The 20,789-nt window shown below is 53.7% G+C and overlaps 8 protein-coding genes across 8 annotated transcripts; 5 read left to right on the top strand and 3 right to left on the bottom strand.

Annotated features, from left to right (window-relative positions):
• Positions 1-444: 444 nt before the first annotated feature.
• A1O1_06519 (uncharacterized protein) lies at positions 445-2,163 on the bottom strand (the record flags this gene model as incomplete). The annotated part of the gene is made up of 1 exon (XM_007727397.1): positions 445-2,163. One exon carries the CDS (start codon positions 2,161-2,163, stop codon positions 445-447), a length of 1,719 nt encoding a protein of 572 aa, XP_007725587.1.
• Positions 2,164-2,880: 717 nt separating this feature from the next.
• On the top strand, positions 2,881-4,197 carry A1O1_06518 (uncharacterized protein; the record flags this gene model as incomplete). The annotated part of the gene is made up of 1 exon (XM_007727396.1): positions 2,881-4,197. One exon carries the CDS (start codon positions 2,881-2,883, stop codon positions 4,195-4,197), a length of 1,317 nt encoding a protein of 438 aa, XP_007725586.1.
• Positions 4,198-4,695: 498 nt separating this feature from the next.
• A1O1_06517 (uncharacterized protein) lies at positions 4,696-5,736 on the top strand (the record flags this gene model as incomplete). Its single annotated transcript, XM_007727395.1, has 1 exon — positions 4,696-5,736. One exon carries the CDS (start codon positions 4,696-4,698, stop codon positions 5,734-5,736), a length of 1,041 nt encoding a protein of 346 aa, XP_007725585.1.
• A 709-nt stretch (positions 5,737-6,445) lies between these two features.
• On the bottom strand, positions 6,446-8,341 carry A1O1_06516 (uncharacterized protein; the record flags this gene model as incomplete). Its single annotated transcript, XM_007727394.1, has 1 exon — positions 6,446-8,341. The coding sequence occupies one exon, from the start codon at positions 8,339-8,341 to the stop codon at positions 6,446-6,448; it is 1,896 nt and encodes a 631-aa protein (XP_007725584.1).
• A 392-nt stretch (positions 8,342-8,733) lies between these two features.
• A1O1_06515 (uncharacterized protein) lies at positions 8,734-11,343 on the top strand (the record flags this gene model as incomplete). Its single annotated transcript, XM_007727393.1, has 1 exon — positions 8,734-11,343. The coding sequence occupies one exon, from the start codon at positions 8,734-8,736 to the stop codon at positions 11,341-11,343; it is 2,610 nt and encodes an 869-aa protein (XP_007725583.1).
• An 837-nt stretch (positions 11,344-12,180) lies between these two features.
• On the bottom strand, positions 12,181-14,631 carry A1O1_06514 (uncharacterized protein; the record flags this gene model as incomplete). The annotated part of the gene is made up of 4 exons (XM_007727392.1): positions 12,181-14,035; positions 14,084-14,252; positions 14,307-14,463; positions 14,518-14,631. 4 exons carry the CDS (start codon positions 14,629-14,631, stop codon positions 12,181-12,183), a joined length of 2,295 nt encoding a protein of 764 aa, XP_007725582.1.
• A 2,545-nt stretch (positions 14,632-17,176) lies between these two features.
• On the top strand, positions 17,177-18,057 carry A1O1_06513 (uncharacterized protein; the record flags this gene model as incomplete). Its single annotated transcript, XM_007727391.1, has 2 exons — positions 17,177-17,496; positions 17,553-18,057. The coding sequence occupies 2 exons, from the start codon at positions 17,177-17,179 to the stop codon at positions 18,055-18,057; spliced, it is 825 nt and encodes a 274-aa protein (XP_007725581.1).
• Positions 18,058-19,175: 1,118 nt separating this feature from the next.
• On the top strand, positions 19,176-20,754 carry A1O1_06512 (uncharacterized protein; the record flags this gene model as incomplete). The annotated part of the gene is made up of 2 exons (XM_007727390.1): positions 19,176-19,349; positions 19,399-20,754. The coding sequence occupies 2 exons, from the start codon at positions 19,176-19,178 to the stop codon at positions 20,752-20,754; spliced, it is 1,530 nt and encodes a 509-aa protein (XP_007725580.1).
• Between the last annotated feature and the right edge of the window lie 35 nt (positions 20,755-20,789).

Raw genomic sequence — 20,789 nt, 5'->3', positions numbered from 1 at the left:
GGGGGGCGATGGAGCGACGAGCGATGAGTGGTGAACGATAACCGTACGGATGTGTATAGTCCAAGCGGACCAACCAAATGTCAGTCGTGGATCCCAGTCCTAATACAGATAAGAGGTTCTATCATCCCCAGTCTCGCCCACGAATAATGGAGCCACCGTTGGGTCCTCGCGGCCGGGATAAGGCGGTCGTCGGTACCAGAGTAGAATGGCCACAGGCTCAAGTGGAGGCGCGCACCGGAGATAGACGTTGATTCCCCTTTACCTAGGTAGGTAACCACAGACGCTGTCGGCCTTATCTTGAACTATACAGATTTCAAAGCTCCCTATTGCAGGCGAGGAATATGCGACCGGGGCTAGAGCAACTGCCTTGCTCCGGTATTTAGCGGCAAGGTGGTGGTGGATGGGCCAGTCTCGCTGTCATTGCATCAGTCGACACAGATCTGCTCAACCAAGCGACATATTGCCGCAGAGTGGCGCGACAAATTGCTCCCAGTCATTTTGCCCTTCCTCGGCGGGTGTTTGAGCCCAGTCGTGTAGCTCTCGTGCTTGCCACACCTTCTCAATCACGGATCTTGTGCGTGAGACGTTCACCATCGAGCCAGAGAGCTGGTGGAGAGCGTAGAGCACAAAAGGCCGAGCGTTCTCCGCCATTCCCCCTTCTTCTGGGAACCACAACACGTCCTGATGAGGATCGAGTTCCACCGCGGCCACAAACAGAGGCCAGCTGAGACCGGCAACCACCTGGTGCGCCAACAGCCGGGATACAAGGGGAAGAATGCGACCGATATGTTCGGTCACGTATGGTGTCGAGGGTGTCGCTCCATAGAGAGCACAGTGCAGGTAGAGCTCCGCTGCCAGCCTCTTAAGTTCGGCTGAAGTAGCCAGGATTGTATCCTCCAAATTCCAAACCTTTTGTTCGAGGCTAGCCAACCTTTGCCCCAACAAGGCTGCTGCCGATTTGAAATGGTCCAGTGATGCGATAGCTGGGTTGGCTCTTCGTCGGCGGCTCAGCTCGTTGGTTTCACTCAGGATAGACACCAACTCTGGGGAACAGCCTAGCCATGCGTCGCACTCTTTGGCACTGCTGGTCCAGAAGTCGGTCTCAAAAATGGTGTCCTCACCACAAGCCGTGCGTCCAATAACATCATGATAAGCAAAGAAACGTTGGCAGAATAACACTAGACTGTCAGCTGGTTGTCTCTGATTGCTTGCTCCTGCCGTGTTTCGTCGGATACGAATGAGATCTCGCGCTCCCTTGAGGTGGACCACCCAGCGTTTGTCGCATTCCTTGACAATCTCAAACAGGCATAGCAACATCATGACAACGAGAGTCTCGGAGCTGTTTGCAACCTCTCGTGGATCATCGTGGCTAAGCTTGCTTCGAAGATTCCTGAGCGCTCTATCTGAAAGCTGTAAACCCATCGCCGTGTAGGCCGGGTTGCTCCTAGAGCGATGACACGCAGCAAGAGCCAGCAACGCGTCCAGGGCCAGAGATGATGTCGTGATGGAGAATGGCACCAGCAAAGTCGCAAATGGGGACGTGGAGACGCGTGTGGGCATCGTCATAGGACAAATATGTTCCAGGTAGTAAGACAGAAGAAGGGATGCGTCGGGATTGCGTAACTGTGGAAGTAAACCAAGGCTAGGGAGAATTTGTGACTGTTGTTGACTCCGGACGAGTCTGGATTTCGAAAGCCATGAGGATAGAGATGCTGCTTTGGAGGCGTCATCGACGTTGCCTTCGGTGCCGGGCGGCGTTCCGCCCTGGTCTATACTGACAAGACTAGATTGTGCATCGTAGTCCAGGGTCGTGAATTCTTGAAGGGCACCCACAGTGGCATTGACGAAGCTGTAGGCATAGACATGGGGCACATGGCACCATGTTGCGATGTCGTCGGAAGCCGGTGAACTCGATATGGGCGAGGCACCTTTGACGGGGTCCTTTGTCCATGCCCTAGCCCGACCAAAGGCTAGACCTTTCACTTGATATTCCTCCTCCCATTTCAATGACACAGCCGTCACGCAGGGGAGGCATTTGAGTCGGCATTGGCCACAAGTGGGCTTATCTTCGTCGCATTTGATCTTGCGTTGCCGGCACGTTTGACAGCCAGTTCGGGTTCGTCGTTTCACCGAAGGAAGATCTGATTTCCGACGTCGTGGCATTGGAAGAGCGCATGCTGAGTAGGCCGCCGGCAACAAATTAGAGGCGGTTCACAGAAGCTATGGTGGGAGAAGTTGTCTTGCGTTGCGCTTGTACCTTCCCTCTCTAGGGAGGAAATCTGGGATATCGTAAGGTGGTAAGGTGTCGCTTTTGCAATTTATCGTACTAGCAGTAGTATGGCTGACAATGAGTGGAGGTGACCTGCTAGTATAGAGGGGAGGAGGGCACGGAGGCGAGTCTGATCACATTATTACGGAATACCGTCTGTGGTAAGAGAGATAAGAGTGCGGAACGAAGGTGGAGACGGATGAAGAGATACCTGGATGCTGTCTAGTAAAGTACCTATCTACCTACTGGCACTGGAGACTGGACTGGAGACTGGATACTACCTACTCATGAGATCTTTGTCTTCAGGCGTTGCGCTTGTCAAGCTGTCGCTTTCGCCCTTTCGCCCTTCGACCCTCGTGCCACTTTGAAGTCCAGCGCCGCAGTTTTGACCGCAGTCCAAATGTTCTCGAATGGGGAATTCTCCAGCTCCAGCCCCCATCGTCCATGGCTATGGCGGTTCTGAAAATAGTGAGAAGACCCCTGCTAGATATCGTCTCCCGCCTGGAACTCCCCCAGCTTCTCTCCTTGCTGTTCCTTTGTAGTTGAACTATCAACCTCAAGCTCCTCCCAAGGCTACCCGTAACGCAGCTGCAACCCTCTCTGCACTCAGAATGGCAGCTCCTCTGTCCCCAGAGTCAACCATCCTTATTGTCGGTGCTGGGACATGGGGAACTAGTACCGCCTTACACCTTGCTCGCCGTGGATATACCTCCGTGACGGTCCTGGACCCATATCCGGTGCCTTCTCCCATTTCTGCTGGCAACGACCTTAACAAAATGCTAGAGTTTGGAGACATTGCCGGTGAGGATGACAAGGAGCGATATGTATCAGAAAAGCTCCTCGAGGCCGCCACCCAGGGTTGGCTGAACGACCCAGTCTTCAAGCCGCATTTCCATGAAACGGGATGTATTATTGCTGCGACGTCGGAGGAAGCTAGGGCACACATGAATTCCAAAGATGGTCCTAGTGAAGCTAAAGGGTGGATTCCACTGAATTCGAAGGAAGATTTCATAGCCACAATGCCCAAAGGGGTCTTGTCCGGGGACTTTCCTGGATGGCAAGGCTGGTGGAGGAAGAAGGGCGCTGGTTGGGTTCATGCCAGGAAGAGTATGGAAAGTGCAGCGAGGGAAGCTGAAAGGCTGGGTGTGCAGTTCGTTGCCGGCGAAAAGGAAGGCAAGGTGGACGGGCTCATCTATGAAGCTGGCGATGTCAAAGGCGTGAGAACAGCCGACGGGAAGCAACACCGCGCAGATCGAACGATCCTGTGCGCTGGCGCAAACGCCGCCGCTCTCTTTGAATTCAAGGGCCAACTTCGACCTACAGCATGGACCTTGGCACACATCAAGTTGACGAAAGAAGAGGCCGAGATCTATCGTAACCTGCCTGTTCTATTCAACATTGAACGTGGTTTCTTCATGGAGCCAGATGAGGACAACCACGAACTGAAGATGTGTGACGAACATCCGGGGTATTGCAACTGGCTCACAGACTCGCAAAACTCAAAGCGATCAAGTGTACCTTTTCCAAATCACCAAATACCGAAAGAGGCCGAACTGCGATGCCGTGGCTTTCTCCGTGAGACGATGCCACATCTTGCCGACCGTCCGTTCTCTTTCGCTCGGATCTGCTGGTGCGCAGACACCCCCAATCGTGGCTTCTTGATCTCCAAGCACCCAGAATATGCCAGTCTGGTGCTTGGAGTCGGTGGTTCAGGCCACGGGTTTTGCCATATCCCCTCCATAGGGGGGTTCATCGCCGATGCAATGGAGGAGAAGCTGGATCCGACGGTAAAGGAATGTTTGAAATGGCGGCCTGAAACGGCGATCAATAGAAATTGGGATGGACTTCAGGGTCGATTTGGCCCGGAGGGAAGTAACCGGGTGATGGACTTCCAAGACGTCAAAGAATGGACGAATATCCAGGTGTAACCCATGAAGGGGCTCTTGAAGAAGGCAGGGGAATGTTCAGATCACGAGGATGGGTTTGGCCATTGCGCTTTCGACTTGAAAAGAAGTATCTTCCAGAGAATTTGTTGTAAGTTGAGAGAGACATAATCAATAATAGAGATACCGTAGGTAGTTATTCAGGTACATAACCTGGGTGCGATATGCACCTGGCGAGCTTAGATTTACCTGGTAGGTAGGCACCTAGTAGGCTTAACTTTACCTTCCTAGGTAGTTACCTAAAGTATCTGGATGATAGGTATACTACCTAAGTAGTGCCGCACCGTAGTAGTCTGTCTCTATGACGCACCGTTTCAATATGCGCCGCGTCCATCTCTAGAAACTCGAACTGCAGCGCAGTCCCTTGTTTTCCGAAGACTTGTTTGCGACCACCAACAATACGATCGACTGACCACTATTTGAACTTGAACCGTGATGCTCAGTGGTTAGATACGCGCCTTTGGTGTCAATTAGCTACAGCAAATGTTGCCGCGCCAGTCCAGACGATGTACCACCACCGTACGAGCTGCCTCTCTTTTTCTTGAGCCGCAGTCATGCGCAAGGACTGCCCTCCGCCGACATGCCTTTGCACGAACCTTCCATTCGTCTAGACCGCACCGCATTCTAGCAGAAGCATTGCAGCTTTCGCACAGCGCCTTCGAAGACGTTCATACATTGAGTGGCCTTCCCTGGTGTCTTTCGATCCCTCTGACCGCATCCCTGTTTCGACTCGCCTGGATCCCAGTGCAGGTCATATCCACCATCAGCCTCAAGCGCCGACAAATCGAAGGTCCTCTTCTGAAAGGATGGCGGAAGGCATACCAAGACATTGCAGTCGTCAAGTTCCGCGATCAGACGCAGCAGACTGCAGAAAAGGCAGAAGCGTGGGTGAGCAAACAGTTGCAAGCTCGACGGAAGGCTATACGAAAACACAGCAACTACATGAGCCCTCTTTCGATCTTCGGGTTACAGTTATCCTTCCTCCCCATCTGGATTCTCAATGCCGATGTCATTAGGCGGATGGCAGGCGATGACAGAACCCTGCTGTCTCTACTCGTCAGTACAGACCACAACAAGGTGGACACGACTGTCATCCCACCCGAACCGGGCCTACAGGCAGAAAGCCTGTGGTGGATTCCCGACCTAGTCTCCCCGGACCATCTCTGGATTCTGCCCCTGATGTTTGGAGCTCTATCGGTCGCCAGTGCGTGGATGGCTGCGGGAAGAGGAATGGCGAAACAACAGGTCAAGATCTCGACCATGGAGCATGGCGTGGCGAAACAGAGGGAGATTTTCTTCTTGTCCGTGTCCCAGTTCATCGTTGCCGCGTCTTTCCTCTTCCCAGTCTTCATCATACGGTCAGAGACGGCCACAGCTGTGGTTCTATATCTGATCGGAAGTGTGGGAACGCAGCTGGTTCAACGACCCTTGGTCAGTTATCTTCTGGGTGATCCAAAGAAGTCGGCTATTGAGCCGCTGGAGCGCAAAGCCCCTAGACTCAAGGGAACACGGGACACCCGCTGAACGCAAAGCACTGCCTACCGCCCTCCAGGCCGGTCAACAGCTCTAATTCCGCGATGCGAACGCCTCCAGAAATCCAAGTGCTAGGATGGGCTGACCTGATCCTCCACATTAGCGACGCCTACCAAGACCGTGGCCTTTCAGCCTCCTGGTTGGGAGTCAGGTCGCAGAGGCTGCTGTGTGAGACGCAATGGCGATTGCATCATCCCTTCTCTCAACGACCTCAATTTCCTGGTTCTATAGGAGGCCTTTGGTGCGAACCGGTTTGAGACAAGCATACAAACATGTGTCCACTAGATATAAGCGACTCCTAGATGCAACCCGACGGTCATTGGGAGCATCCCTATGGGACGGAACCATGGAATACTCGGAGTCAGCCTCCAAATTACGCAATTGATCAGAGTGCTCGAGGTAAGGTCCTATGGCCAGGCTGAGCAGTCTAGATGGCAGCATCGGAGAGAGAGCATTGTGGCTCTACAGTCTTCTACAGTCTGCACAGCGCAAGTGGGTGACCATGGTCTGTTGGACCACATAATGTATTTGTGTCATGGACAGAAGTCCGGGGATGATGTACCTGGATGCACGCCTTCTCTCCTGCCACCAGGAGTCCGAAAACCTCGCGTCTATCAGCTCCACCGCGCAATGCAATATACACTTGGTAGAATGGAGAGCAAGAAGCTTCAAAAGCAAACTAAATGCCTCTGCTTCGCTGTCACAGCTTGGCCTTCAATGTCTGATCCGTCCCAGTAGCATTCTGCGCCGTAGCCTCACTGTTGACGACCACGGCCCCCGTGTTCTCTCCCTCGCCGAAGAATACGACCTCAACTGTGAGGTCGTCTCTGTACCGTCGGCTGTACGGGCTCGGCAATGTGAGCAGAGCACACAGCATATCCTTATCCTTTCCCCCAAGCGCGTTCCGGACCAAATGCGTCGCAGCGTTCTTGTCCTCAACGACGAACCGGTCGATCTTCTCTGCCCGCACGTCCCACTGCTGCTGCCGGATCGGCTTTTCGCCATCTTTGCCGCTGTCGATGCGCCCGGTCTTGTCCATATTGCCGCCTTTCTCCACCGGGAGGGCGGTGGGCGCAGACGACTTGAACCACGACGTCAGCCACGCGGTATTTGAATTCGACGAGTTGGTGGCCTGCTTGTTCTGCTGTTCAATCCATTGGCCAACCAGCCCAACAGCTTCTTCGTTGGTAAGCATTTCCCACAACCCATCAGAGGCCATGATCAAGAAGTCACCCTTGGAGGGTTCAATTGCAGTGCTGGTCACGACGGGTTCGGCCGTCACGTAAGGCGGGGTCTTGAGCAAGGGGTGCGGCGTGCGGCCGAAGAAATGCTTCTTGATCCGGTCTTGGGTGTCGCGAGACCATTTGTAGAAGGCATCACCAAATGCGCGCGTTGGTTCCAGATTGCCTAGGACACGTCCACCACGAATGACATTGTCTTCTCCCGGGTGCTCTGCTCGAATTCGAGCCGCTTCGTTGGGATTGGACCCAGTCTGATCTTCTGACAAAGGGGTGGCAAACCATTTTCCCGTTTGCATGTTCCGCCGTCCTAGTACCGCTCTGCTGTCACCCGTACAAGCCACGCGTAGAGTCTTGCTTTGTGAATCGTAGAAAGAAAGCAGTGCGCATGAACCTGACAGAGCAGGAGCCAACAGTTCTGCGGCGAGCCGTTTGCTGGGGTTCTTGCTTAGCTTGCTCACGCTGTCCAGGCAGATCTCGTTGTCCAACTTGACAAAGGCGGACTTGAGGGCCTGGTCGATGGCGGCGGGTGACGGGAAGGGCGACTTTGCGTTTGATAGGGCGGCCTTGTAAGTCCCGTTCAGTTCTCTTGCAACGAAGGAGATCAGAACCTGGCGCAGTTTGGCAGACGTTGTCCATCCAGAGTGACCATCAAAGACTCCCCAGAACATCCAGTCTGAAGACGGAGTACCATCTGTGGCAGCGACAGTGCCGGGGACCTCGACAATCTTCTCGGCATGGTCATCCTCGATTGGATCGTTGCTCGGTACTTGGACGACGTCGTATCTGACCACACCACGCCCTCGTCCAACAAGAAACGACTGTTCGTTCTTCCGAAGTCTCTCTGTGGCTTGCTCTGGTGTCATCATCTCCAGCACCTTTCTACCGTAATCATCCGTATCCTTGGCCAATGGACCGTCCCCAACGATCGAACCCGTGAAAAACTGGTCGTTGTCTACCACCAATGCCTTGCGATTAGGCTCCTGCCCGGCTGCAACAGGCGCAGGGTTTGTGGGATCGGTGACAGGGTGGGCGACGTCCGGAGTCGTACTCAGACTTCTCGTCGGCTGTGCTGAGATTGGTGCAACTGGGTTTCGGAGAAGGTGCTGTGGCCCATCACCCCTATAAGCGTACCATGCGCTGATGGCTCCTAATGTTCCGACGAAAGCGAGCGGCAACTTTGGCAGACGCATAGACGACTGCAGAGGCTGCCGCGACGTGCTGTATCTTCGTGAGATGAGAGATGCTTGTGCAGCTACGACATGTTCCGGAGAGGCAGAGGATGATTTGGAAGGAATAAGCTGCCGGAAAGGAGATCGGCGAGCCGTACGAAGGGCGAACACAGCAGCGCGACGCATTGAGACAGTCAGGACGAGGGAGCGAGGCCGATGGCAGGCATGTGGGCTGAAAGAAGAAGAGAAGATGAGTTGGCAGAGACAATGGACGAGATGATGGAGGCGACACGGTCAACTGTGATAAGTACACAGGCTCGACAGTTACAGTACTTGCAGTCAGTCATTCAGAATCCCGCCTCTTGGGAAAGGCTGGATCTTTGGCTGGCGGAACCAATCGGCGTGTTTTCTCTTCTCCGCTGCTCGACTGCGTCACCGGCAGCCGCAACGAGTCGAGTATTTACTCGATACGTACTTTGGACTTTGGATGGTCCTCCTACAACTCTAACTTTTACGCATTACTCACCACAACCTCGCATCCCTCTGCTTGCGTTTTCAATTCTTTACAGTCACTCACTATGGCTCCTAGAGCACTTCGCAAACTCCAGCGCGAGCAGGAGCTGCAGAGACAGGTCGCCGCGGCCAAGAAAGCATACGAGGAAGCGGAGGAGTCAGAAGAAGATGAAGATGTTCCTGAAGTCTCCTCCACCCCTTCTCGACCAGCAAATGCCTTCGATATGCTAGAAGCAGTTGAAGATGAAGACGAGTTAGACTCGAACGATGTAGAGCCTTCCGCAATTTCAGTCCCGGTTTCTTCCTCTCCACCCGACGATGCCTTACAACCAAGCGAAGTGACTGCAGTCAAGCCGAAGGCCAAGAAGAAGAAGAAATCCAAAAGTAAGAAGAAGGGCAAAGGCAGAGCATCAGAGGTCGCTGAGGCCACGGAAGCCTCCGAAGACGAGATTGATCGAGCCTTGAAGGAGCTAGCAGTCAAAGATGCCCACAGCCAAAGCACCGCTAATGAGCCTCAGCAAACGCCTGACTGGGAGGCGGGAGCAACAAGGGTGCTCGCCATCGATACACATAACCTGAATCCTACGAACGAGATGAAGAGTTTGTTTGGCAATATTGCTTTGGAGGGTCAGGAGTCCCGGTCCACATCTCGCAACCAGCGGCGGCCACAGCCGAACCCACAAGGAGGTGTCGACCTAGCCACTGCTCTGACCGGAAGGTATTGCGTTGCAAGTAAAGGCAAGGAGCTCGGATCTCTTGCTTCGAGACGGAATATTTTTGTACAAGGCAAGGAAGAGTGGCCACTAGCAACCAGCGGGGGACTGAGCATGGAACATGTCCCTGATCCAACGTCCTTCGAGAAACGGTACAACATCATGCACAATCCGCTGTACCGAGAGACGCAGATGCACTTCTTGATGGCAGTGGAATCGATGGATCCTCAGAAAATGATCGGGTTGCTGTCCATGCATCCTTACCACATCGCCACGCTGCTCCAGGTCTCGGAAATCGCCAAACACCAGGGCGACCATGCCGTGGCTGGAGACTTGATCGAGCGGGCACTGTACTCATTCGGCAAGTCGGTGCACAGCTCTTTTCCGGCCTCCATGAAGTCCGGCGTCGCCCGCGTTTCTTTTGAGAAACCGGCAAATCGCGAACTGTATCTGGCAATATGGCGGCACATCAAAAACCTCGAGATGAGAGGTGTATGGCGAACAGCTTTTGAATGGGCCAAGCTCCTCCTTCAACTCAACACAAAGACAGACCCGTATGGGGTGACACTGATGATTGATCAATTGGCTCTCCGAGGTCGCCAACATGCGAAGCTGATTGAGCTCTGTTCGGACGACGGTTACGGCCCGTCGTGGGATTTCTTGCCCAACATCCAAATCTCCCTAGCCATAGCATACCAACGAGCAGCCAGACCGCGGGACGCCAGAAGACAGCTTGCAGTTGCAATGCACAAATACCCTTACATCCTGTCCGCCCTCGCCTCAGCGCTCGACATCTCCCCACTTCCAAAAGCCTTGTGGGCCAAACTCCCTTCCACTGACGCCGAGAAGCTCTACACCCAGCTCTACGTCACGCGTGCTAAGGATCTCTGGAACACCCCGGAGACAACCAGTCTCCTGGTCGAGGTCGCAGAAACACTGCCACACTACAGCGATGCAATTGCCGCCGCCGATCCGGCGCCGAAACTGGAAATCTCCCTCGAAGAGGCCAGGCACATCATGCTGCTCGAGATCCCGTCTCTGATCGCCCTCCTCCCACGTCGTTTCACGAGCATGCCCACGTCCTCATATGACGTCCTTCCGCCACCAGACTCACTATCGGACTTCGTCTTCCGCGCACCTTCGGGGGGCGGCGGACGCCAGGAGGGAACCATGCAAACGATCTTCAACGCTGCCGGCGCAACAGCTGGTGCAACAGGGGGCTTGTTGCAGCGCATCATGAACTGGTTCCAGGCTCCCGCATCCGACGACGCTGACGGCGAATCCGAAGGCCAAGCCGCTCTTCGGAGCTTGCAGGAACAGCTTGGTGGAGACGTGCCACCGGAGATGATTGAGCAGCTTCTGCAGATCCACCTGGACGAGGCCACGGATCAACAACAAGACATGGCAGGCGGCTGGGACTATTACGAAGAAACGAACAACAACAACGCGACCGACGATCCCGACGAGGGGGATGCCAGCGACACCGACAACAGCATGCCCGACCTGGAGCCGATCCCTGGCGATGAGCAGGATCCGGTGCAGCGTCGAAACCCTCGTGCGGCCACTGTCGAAGAGGAGGATGGGTTTGATGAAGAAGATGCTCGCAACGTCCGGCCTTCCACTTCCACAAGTGGCGCGGTCCTTCGTCACGTCGATTCTGACGAAGAAGAAACCGACGTTCCCGCTTCATCTGCTGCTCGGCATCAAGCGGCCACCGCTTCCGCGCCTTCCTCTTCTGCGACACCTGCCTCTGCTGCAACAGACTTTACCGACCCCCAGCGCCTACAACGCTGGTTGCTCACCACAGGACTGACGGACCTCCAATCGAAACCCGACACGTTGGGCGCCTATGTCTCGCACCTCGAGACTCTGCGCAAGCCGCAGCAGGACTGGGTTGTGAGCATGGTGCGTCAGCGCGCCGGGCCGGATCTCGAGGATAAGGTCAGACGAGCGTTAAGCTGAGTCTGCGCCGCTTGGCCAGGAGAGAAGAAGGGTGCTGGATCCAGTGGCCTGTGTGAGACGGTGTGCGAAGGCGGCATTTGAGCTACTAATACCACCTTGCTCGGGGTCTATTGATTTACTGGGAATGGCGAGCATGCAGCAGCAGAGGGCATAGGTCTGGCGTCTTGGATGAAGACTGGACAAAGCAGATAATTTTGATCGACTGCGAACACATGACCAAGCATTTCTTGTGTCTGAATGATAAGGCGAGCACGCTTTCGCTGTATCCACGGTCCACTGGGTTGGAGGGGGCGAGGACCTAGCCTTGACAGCATAGTAGTAAAGCAAACCCGATGAGATGAACCTATCAAGCAAACTACTTTTCTCATTTTACACCACTGAAGCGCCGTCAGGTGAGGGAATCTGGTCTAGAAGCTATTTATCTAAACCGTTGAGTCCGCTAACAGTGGTATGCCCAAGTATTCAACTTGCCCATATTCCACCCAGCAGGACCGATGTTAGCGACCATGACTTCCCAACTGTCCCCGAGCTTCTCTGTCCGCGATTTTCGCCATCCATTCCGAAACACACCTCGGTTTGTAATCTCACATTGATTGGGGTACGTGACCATTTTGACTGATCCGCATCATCCTGTAGCACAGGCTTGCTAAGCCTTGCTTACTTTTGACGACAGCTCGTCTGCTGCAGCTCTGAAAGACCGACGATGCTGTTTCCACATTTCAGATGCACCACCAAGCTCTGCAGTCGTAGCCATGCAGTTATCGAGAGCATCGAGGTCTGCATTGGCCGAGGAAGCGCCAGGCAACTGCGGCTGGCTGCTTCGAAACAATCTCGATTTCACAACTCCGACTCGTCAGAGTCTTCAGCAATAGGTTGCTGGTTCTGGCTGGACATGCCAGTCGCAGGAGCAACTGCCTGAGTCGCGGGACTAGCAGCCGAACGCTGCAAATCAGCTAGAAGCATCGCATATCCGGGGCCAGGCTGGTGAGTTCTGCGTCTAGTGGTCGGTCTCACAGGTGGAGGCTCATAATAGACCCCGGCGGCAGCGACTTTAGACAAGTGTCCAAATGCTCGACGGTCGCCGATCAAGGGGCCTGTGGACATGGCAGTAGATACCAACGGCTGGAGAGTTGCTGCTGGCTTAGTAAAGTTTCCGCTGCTCTCTCCAGAGGCTGTTGAAGCGTGAATGGTACTGCCGTTTGTCGATTTTGGTTGCAGGGCTGAAGCATTACTCTGCTCGGCTGCAGGGAATTGGCCACTGGACGGCATGACAACCGAGGTGTTTGGGCGAGGTGATGCCTCCACTGGTGCCCATCTCGAAATGATGGTGTTCGTAGACTTGCTAGCTGGTGATCTGCTTGGCGCCTTCACAATGGGAGCAAGCGGAGCCGCAACTTCAGCGTCAGACGGAACTAGAGTTCGAAGATGCTGCAATGAAGCAGCGCTAAAATCTGGGCGCATAGCAAGGACCAGTGCTTCGTCAAACGAATTGGGTCTGAACTGGAAGTACTTGTGAGCCTCGTCCTTGGGTTGACTGGTTGGCGCCATGTCCTGTTTCTTTCCTGCATCATTGACAATGGGCTCACGAGGATTAAATGGGTTCGCCCCGAGAGCTGACCGAGATACGTTGCTCGATGACCGTGGATCAGACGTCGACAGTTGCCCAGCTCTGGATTGAGGGCTCAGTTTAGCAGTGATGGAGACGCTGTTGTTGCCTTCCAGCGCTCGATTTGCATCAGGATCATCCCGGGTTGCGAGAGAAGTGGTGGGGGTTTGTTTCAAAGCCAACAGCTCTGACTCGGGGACATATCGAATGCCATTGATGACGATGACTTTGCCTCTCCCAGCAACGAGGACATCGTTGTTCACATCGTCCAGGATTGGGGAGTCCATGATACTGCCATTGTGGGGACTGGAGCCAGTGACTACTGCCTGAGTCCTTCCACCAACATCTGCATTGCGAATCCCCAGTCCGATGAGGTCACCTGTAACGGCATCTTGGACCGAAGACGGCACCAAGGGTGTCTCGCGACTACCGGTGGAAGGTGAGAATCCGGACAGTGCTGTTGAGCTTGCTATGCCATCAGTGTGTGTCGATGTATCGGGAGCCGCCAGTGCAGCATTGCCAGGGAATGCAAACTCGCTGACCGGGACCTTCCGAATGCTCGGGTCCTGTGGATAGGATTTCTCAGATGTAACTCTTGTGTCAGGCTCAGATGCCTGAGCAGCGAAAGTGGCAAGAGTGTTTGTGTTTTCCGGTTGAGCTTGTTGATTCTTTGCCGCTCTCGCAAAGAACTGGGTCGCTGACGCGACGAATGCTGAGGGATCCGAGGATAAAGAGTCAGTGTAGGGGTGACGAGATGGTAGGCTTCCAGCACGGCCTGCCTGCGAAGAAGCAGCAACCGTTGACACGCCTTTTGGAGGAGGACCATTGACTCGTCCGGCTCGCTGAGTTTTGGCACCACTGCTAGCGGACCCCTCTGACACGGAGCTTGTCTTGTTTGATGGGATATTGTTAGGAGTGACCGCTTGCGTAGCCGTGGCGGTGAGGCCAGCTCCTGTGTCCGTCGGGAAAGCAGGGGTACCGATAAGTCCTGCAGGTGGCCATGGGCGATCTTGTTTGGCGTAGAATGACTTCTTGTTGGAGTTAGACGAAGACGACAGTATAGAGTTCACATGGAACTGTTGAGCCCTTTCGAACAGTCAGCCCTGTAACTCGAGAAGCGAGGTAGAATCTTACCCAATGGAGAGTCGATCGCCACGACTGTTTCCGAAGAGGCCTCCAAAGTCTCGCTCTTGATCCAATCTCTCTTGCTGTGCTCGATATCGATGCGTATTTCCGCTCGCGCCGCCGGCGAGGGTTTCGATTCCAGCAGAAGTAGTCTTGGCCTCGTCGGTATCTCCCCATGCTAGAGCTTCGTCAGTCGTCCGTACACAATGAGATGATGAGCCAGATCTCTTACCGCGCCACGAGTTTGTCTTGGCTGCGTTCGCAGTCGCAATTTTCGATTCTTCCGTGCCCTGAAGATCGGATTTGGGGACAATACGAATGTTCGGAACGTGTCGAGGGCCATAGTCACTGGTCGTGATGTAGTCTGCGGTAGCCTGCCCTAGATCCTCCTTGAAGCTCGGTTAGCCTGGACACTCCGGCGAAGAAGCACCAATGAAACTTACAGCCATGATTCTCTTGAGGTTTTCTTTCTTCTTTGTGCCGGGAGACATAGGTGCTGAACTGTATTCTTGCTCTAAATCGTCAACATCAAGTTGGGCGTGACGGCGTGGTGCCATGGTGGCGAAGCCCCCGGCGCTGCTTGTAGAGGAGATAGTTGCAAGCTTCGAGAACGTCGGACGGCTTCTGTGCCACAGATTAGAGAGGACAGTGAGAGAGCTGGTCCTCGAAAGGTACGCACAACGCAATGCAGCCTGTGGTCAGGAAAGTTCCTCACGAAGAGCGAAGGCCCGAGCGAACCTCCGAGGAGAAGTTTGAGACTGCTAAGTAATGATGGAGGAGAAAAGATCGATGGAGGGCCAGGTTTGATGGAGAAGAGCAAGAGATAGGAGGGTGAAGATTGTAGCCGATGGTGGGACTGCGTATTCCCGCACGGAGCAAGATGGAGTGAATTGTTGTGGGAAGGCATGGAAAGAACGAGGGGAAGAATAGAAAAGAGTGATGCGGAAAGGCAGCAATATGCTCTGGAAGTGTGAGAGCGGCTGTGCCAGCGATATTGCGGCTTGAGAGAAACAAGAGGCGAGTTGAAGCCGCAACTGAACAGATAGAAGAACGCGACAGTGGTAGGCATAACAGCACGAGTTGTAAAGAGACAACAGCAGGGGAAAGCAGACGGTTTGACCTTTTGTGGCTTTCAAGAGGACAGAACATGAACATGTAGACAGAAATCATCACCAACTGCACAATCATTCAAGCATCCAAGCAATTAAAGCATTCCTACCGGTGAAGAACAAGAGCATCCAACGCCAGCGAGGTTAGTCGCGTGCTTGAAAACCTCCCTCTATCTTTTGGCCTGACTGACTAGAGACAACTGGCCGCACATCGAGAGATCCATGAAATGAAAAATGCCAAATCTAATGAAGAGACATGATCCAATGATATCAGCGCTGACGGAAATGGTATGAGATCTCTCGCCCTTTCCTGAACAACAGCGGTCTTTCAGCTATACCTGCTCATCGTTGTTGATTGAGGCGTCGCTGGCAAGTCGATATGGTAAGATGGTTGAAGCAAAGGAGCATCGCGATGTACTCATTCCCCCTTGCGTTATGCAGTCTGGACACAATCTTCTAGAGATGCCATGGCAGAACTCTGTTGATGCTCTACCAGTGAGCAAAGGTGTCTAGGTTGTTAGCAAGAGAAGGTTGCTGGTACGCAAGTGAAAGAGATGAAGTCAGGAACGGACGGGGTTCCTTTCATGCTTAGGTGTCAGGCATAGTATCCTTTGGAAGTCCAGACCTGCAGCCTGATGCCGGATTACCTGCTTCCGAGACCTAAAAGTAGATACTAGTACTACGTAGCACCACTCGGGCTAGGGGCTAAGGGGCTTGCTAGGTACCTACCTATAGGTGCTATGTACCCGGGAGCTAGGGTGGAGTCAACGCCATCCCACCATTTTTTGGTGTCCTCACCTTCCTCAGCCTCATTGTTATTGTTGTTGTGACGGTTACCTACTACCTAGCACCTTATGGTGGTCGTTGTTGTTATTGTTAGAACGGCCGCTGACAGGAGCTGATAACACGAGATTATAACCTCAACGGGTAGGCTCCTTAGGCTGTTGTGATGCCTAAATATACGAACGAGATACGAGATACGAGCAATGGGAACTTCCAGGTGCTTCTCAAGACACTGTAAATGTAGTACCCAACGGACTAACTGTGGTACAGGGCGCCCATTTGCTCCTCCAAGGCTGTGCGCACGTTTACTAGGTTCCTAGGTGCTTAGTAGGTATATACCAGCAATAGTACATAGTGCTCAGATCTGCATAGGTGCCAACCCACTTATCCACCTAGGTAGACGATACGTAGGTAGGCATACAGTATAGTGATACTCTTCCAACGCTGCTCGGTGTGTAGCATGGCGTCAAGATCAACATAATTGCTCCCCTTGCATCGTCAGATAGGAGGTTCGGAAGTCAGAATGAGTGGGTGGTGGATGGTGGGTGGTGGGTGCTTCAAGTTGAATAGTCAGGGGAGCCGACGACTGATACCAAGGGAACCTACCAGGCAAGCTCGCCAGGTACCTTGTCCCCTGTAGTGGGTGCCAGAAATGGCCTCAGCTCCACTGCAGGCTTCCCCAACCTACCTAGATGCATCCGTAGAGCCTCTAGTGTCCCCTATACTCGATCCTAATTGACCTCTTCCTGCGGGGGCCCGGAGACCGAGCTTGTGGGCTGAGCTCAACAGCCTCATGACAGTCCGGATGCGTGCCTATCTGCAGTGTGTAACTGGAACTGAGATAGAGACGTAAGCCGTCGACATGCTTTAAAGAACTGACGACAAGCCCCAGCTGCATCTCAACAACCTCAACCCATCATCTATCTCTCCTGTGCATCCATCACTTATCATCCCCCCTGACACAAAGCTCCCTTTGTCCTCTTCCCCGACAGCACACCACGCCTCACCTGTCCGTAGACCGCCATTTTCAACTCCTCACCTCGACTGCAGCCTTTATCATTACCTTATATTCCCCTCGTCTGGCCGGCTATTTGGCGTATGAACCCTCCTCAGGACTACGTTGACCACAACGTTTTTTATACCATCCATTAAAGTCGAAAACTTTCGATTCTCTATCGTTACGAGGTCCAATTCCGTTCGATCCGTCGTCATGGCAGCTCCGCGCGCTTCCTCCTTCAAAGCCTTGCGCAACCTCCAACGCGCATCCGGGTCGACTCCGGCCAAACGGAGCCTGCACATCACTGGAGTGCATGCCTCTCCCCGACTAATTGATCCAACTCACAAGACAACCTATACACCCTGGAACCTCCAGGATCTTCGTCAGGAATGCCAGAAGCGAACCCTGTCCGCCTACGGCACGAAACATGAGTTGATCGACCGACTTGCAGGTCATGACAGTCTGCAGGCCCGAGCATTCTCTATTGCCATCAAGCGGATTGCCGTTGAGCAGACGAAGAAGCCGGTCTCAGGGTATGTAGACAGCCGGGCGGTTTTCCATACAACGATCTAGACTGACCCTGTTGTAGTCCAGCTGAGACAGCTCCCCAGCGTCATTTCAATACGTCGCGGGAGTTGAAAGCGGTCCACGACACATCCACCATTGACTTTGCCTACCTTCCAAAGCTGTACGACGACGTAGTTGGCCCCGTACCGGCAGCCATTCGGGTCCCCATCCTGCCCGACGTCGATTCCGGTAGTGCTGAAGCAGTGATGGACAAGTACCCCGAATTGGACGCCGCAGCAGGTGGATATCAAGACACCAAAGGCCACGAGACTGTTCTGAAGCCGGAAATCTCGACCGTGAACGACGCACTGGGGAGTCCCGCAAGTGCTTTGAGCGACGTGCACGATGGCAATCATGCAACCGAGATGTCGGTCGAGCAGCTCACGGCGTTGACGGAGACCGTGGGCAACAGTGCTCGGCAATTCGTGGACACAGTCAAGGAGAAGGACGAAGCAACCATACGCAAGATCTGGAGTGGTTTCCTTGATGACCTGTTTGGCGGGCCACAGAAAGGAGCCAAAGCATGAACAGTGCAGTGCTGGATACACAACCCCGGCTGTAACATGGCTGGTACGTACTGTTGATGTGTTGCTTTAATGTGCGGGAGGTTGGAAGACAACTCTATAGCAGTATTTCCATTTTTAAGTCCTGCGCACAGCGCGCTTTCTGAGCAATGACATGTTTTGTTTGTTGTAGTGGTGGAGTGGCCGTCAATTTGATGCTGATTATGCTGAGGGTTCGCGGACCGCATGTGCGACTGTGGCAGGGACTTGGGATTCCGTGTCTCTGATCTTTGACTCCACCTCGTCTCCACGGTCTGTCAATTCTGCACCTTCGACCATCACAACCTGAAGGGCATCATTCGACAGGTTTTCCCCCAAGTATGCGAGGAAGCTAGATCTACTGCAGTTTCTGCTGTCAGCTACCCCTCGTCCGCTGCCTCCGATGTACACCACAGCCTCGCATGAGATAAAGCCGCTCAGAGGAAAAAAAGGTTGGACATTGGACACCGCTATGGAGGAGGGGGTTGGACATGGAAGCCACCGGCTGTCATGGTCTCGGCGACACATACCTCAGGACCAATCCAGTTGGCATCTGAGTGATCGTCAGGTACGCGAATAAGATCTCCATCTGCGCCCTGAGTCTTAGGAGCCCTTTCAGCCAACGTCCACTCTCGCTTCTTCCCCCTGCAGTGGATGACGACCCGCCAAAAGCAGCACGGATACACTTGGCGATGGCGCCCCCGGCATTGGCAAGGACAGACGCCAAAAGACCTCGAGCGTTCATCTAGTCGACACCACCTCTGTTCCGTCGTTGATCCTCACATACGTTCTCTGGACTCTGGAATATATGTCTCTCACAAGATCTTCGTTCTCAGCATCTTTCATCGTTCATCACTGTCGTGAATACATTATATAGCACGTCTTCGGGATCTCTTAACTGAGTATCCCTCGCTTTTGGTTGCTGTCACTCCGTCTCTATCGTTCCGCATTTTCACTCCTTTCACCTTTGGGCTGGTCACCGATGGGGAGAATCTTAGGGCTATTAATTTAATCTCGACCCGGCTCCTTTGGATCAAGCAAAGAGAGACGACGAACATACACTACTGGTGTTCATTTTGGTTGCCTTGGACGAGAAAAGAACGATGCATCGAAGATGGCTGCTATTACCATTACTTTCCAGTTGCGCTTCTGCATTCTATCCCTACCACGGCGGCGATGAGGGGGAGTCCAACAGCAAGAGATTTGTCCCTTTGAATCTGGACTCGCTGTCCGCAGAGGAACCGGGCGTCGTCACGCTTGACCTCAAGAAAATACCCGTCGGTGAAGCAAAGTCCCTCACATTTGTGCACGCTAACTTGTCGTCAGACCAAGCGAGACAATCAATTTCCCGTGGTTCTTTCCTCCAAACCGTCCGCTCCCAACGCCATGGCTATCAGCCAGGACGGTCAAGACTATACCTACTTCTCAATCATGAACTTCGGCTCGAAAGGTCAAGAAATGTACATGTTGGTGGACACAGGGTCAGCCAATACATGGGTTATGGGTTCGAATTGCTCTTCGAATGCTTGCAAAATCCACAACACGTTCGGCACGGTGGACTCGACAACTTTACAAACAACCACACAAACCTGGAGTATGGCTTATGGTACAGGCCAAGTCCAGGGAGTGGTGGCCAAAGACACCGTTAGTTTCGCCAATTATACGGTTGAGATGGGATTTGGTCTCGCATCCAATGCCTCAGACGATTTCAGCAGTTACCCTATGGACGGCATATTGGGCCTTGGACGACCTAGTTCAGATCAATTGGGAACTCCGACCATCATGCAAGTCCTGGACCAGCAGGGCGATCTGTCAGAGAACATCGTTGGCATTCACCTACAACGAAATGCCGACGGTGCCAAGGACGGACAAATCACATTTGGCGGTCTTGATTCGTCCAAGTTCAAGGGCAAAATTGGATACACGAAAACCAGTAGCCAGACCAATTGGGAGATCGCTGCGGATGATGCCGGCGTGGATGGAAAGGCAGCCGGCTTCAAGGGAAAGAGTGCCATTATTGACACCGGCACATCCTATGTGCTGATGCCTCCCTCGGATGCAGACACATTGCATGCATTGATCCCCGGAAGCTCCCATAACGGTGAGATCTACATTGTTCCCTGCTCGTCTACTGCAAGCGTCTACTTTACCTTCTCAGGGGTCAAGTACGCAGTCTCCCCGAAGGACTATGTGGGCAGACCAAGCGGAAGTGGGTGCCAGAGCAACATTGTCGGCCACCAGCCGTTTGGGCCGGACGAATGGATACTGGGCGATGTGTTTCTCAAGAACGTCTATACAGTGTTTGATTTCGACAAAAACCGGATAGGCTTCGGAACAACCTCCGATACCGACGACGCTTCTTCGGCTTCTTCCTCTGCAGCTTCTTCAGCTACTTCGACTGCAAGCGGAACATCCTCATCGGGTTCGGCTGCTGCAAGCAGTGCCGCCTCATCGGCACTGGCCACGTCTGCATCCGAATCGTCGACCAGCACGGCCACGGCCACGGCCACCACTGGAAGCAGTCAGACGAACTCGGCGAGTTCAGCGGCTGCGACCTCCACGGAGTCGGGTGACAGCAGTCCGTTTGGGGACGCGAGTTCGAGCAGCAATGCTGGTTCCGAGATGACGGTCCCCGTTCTGGCGGTCTTGGTGCTTGCTCTGGTCACGGGATTTATGGTGTAAGCTATGATTGGCATTTCAGCAGGAGTTTACGACTG

The sequence above is a fragment of the Capronia coronata genome (assembly GCF_000585585.1).
Source record: "Capronia coronata CBS 617.96 chromosome Unknown acBCG-supercont1.5, whole genome shotgun sequence".
NCBI classification, from domain to species: Eukaryota; Fungi; Ascomycota; class Eurotiomycetes; order Chaetothyriales; family Herpotrichiellaceae; genus Capronia; species Capronia coronata.
This window is presented reverse-complemented; position numbering and strand designations above follow the sequence as displayed.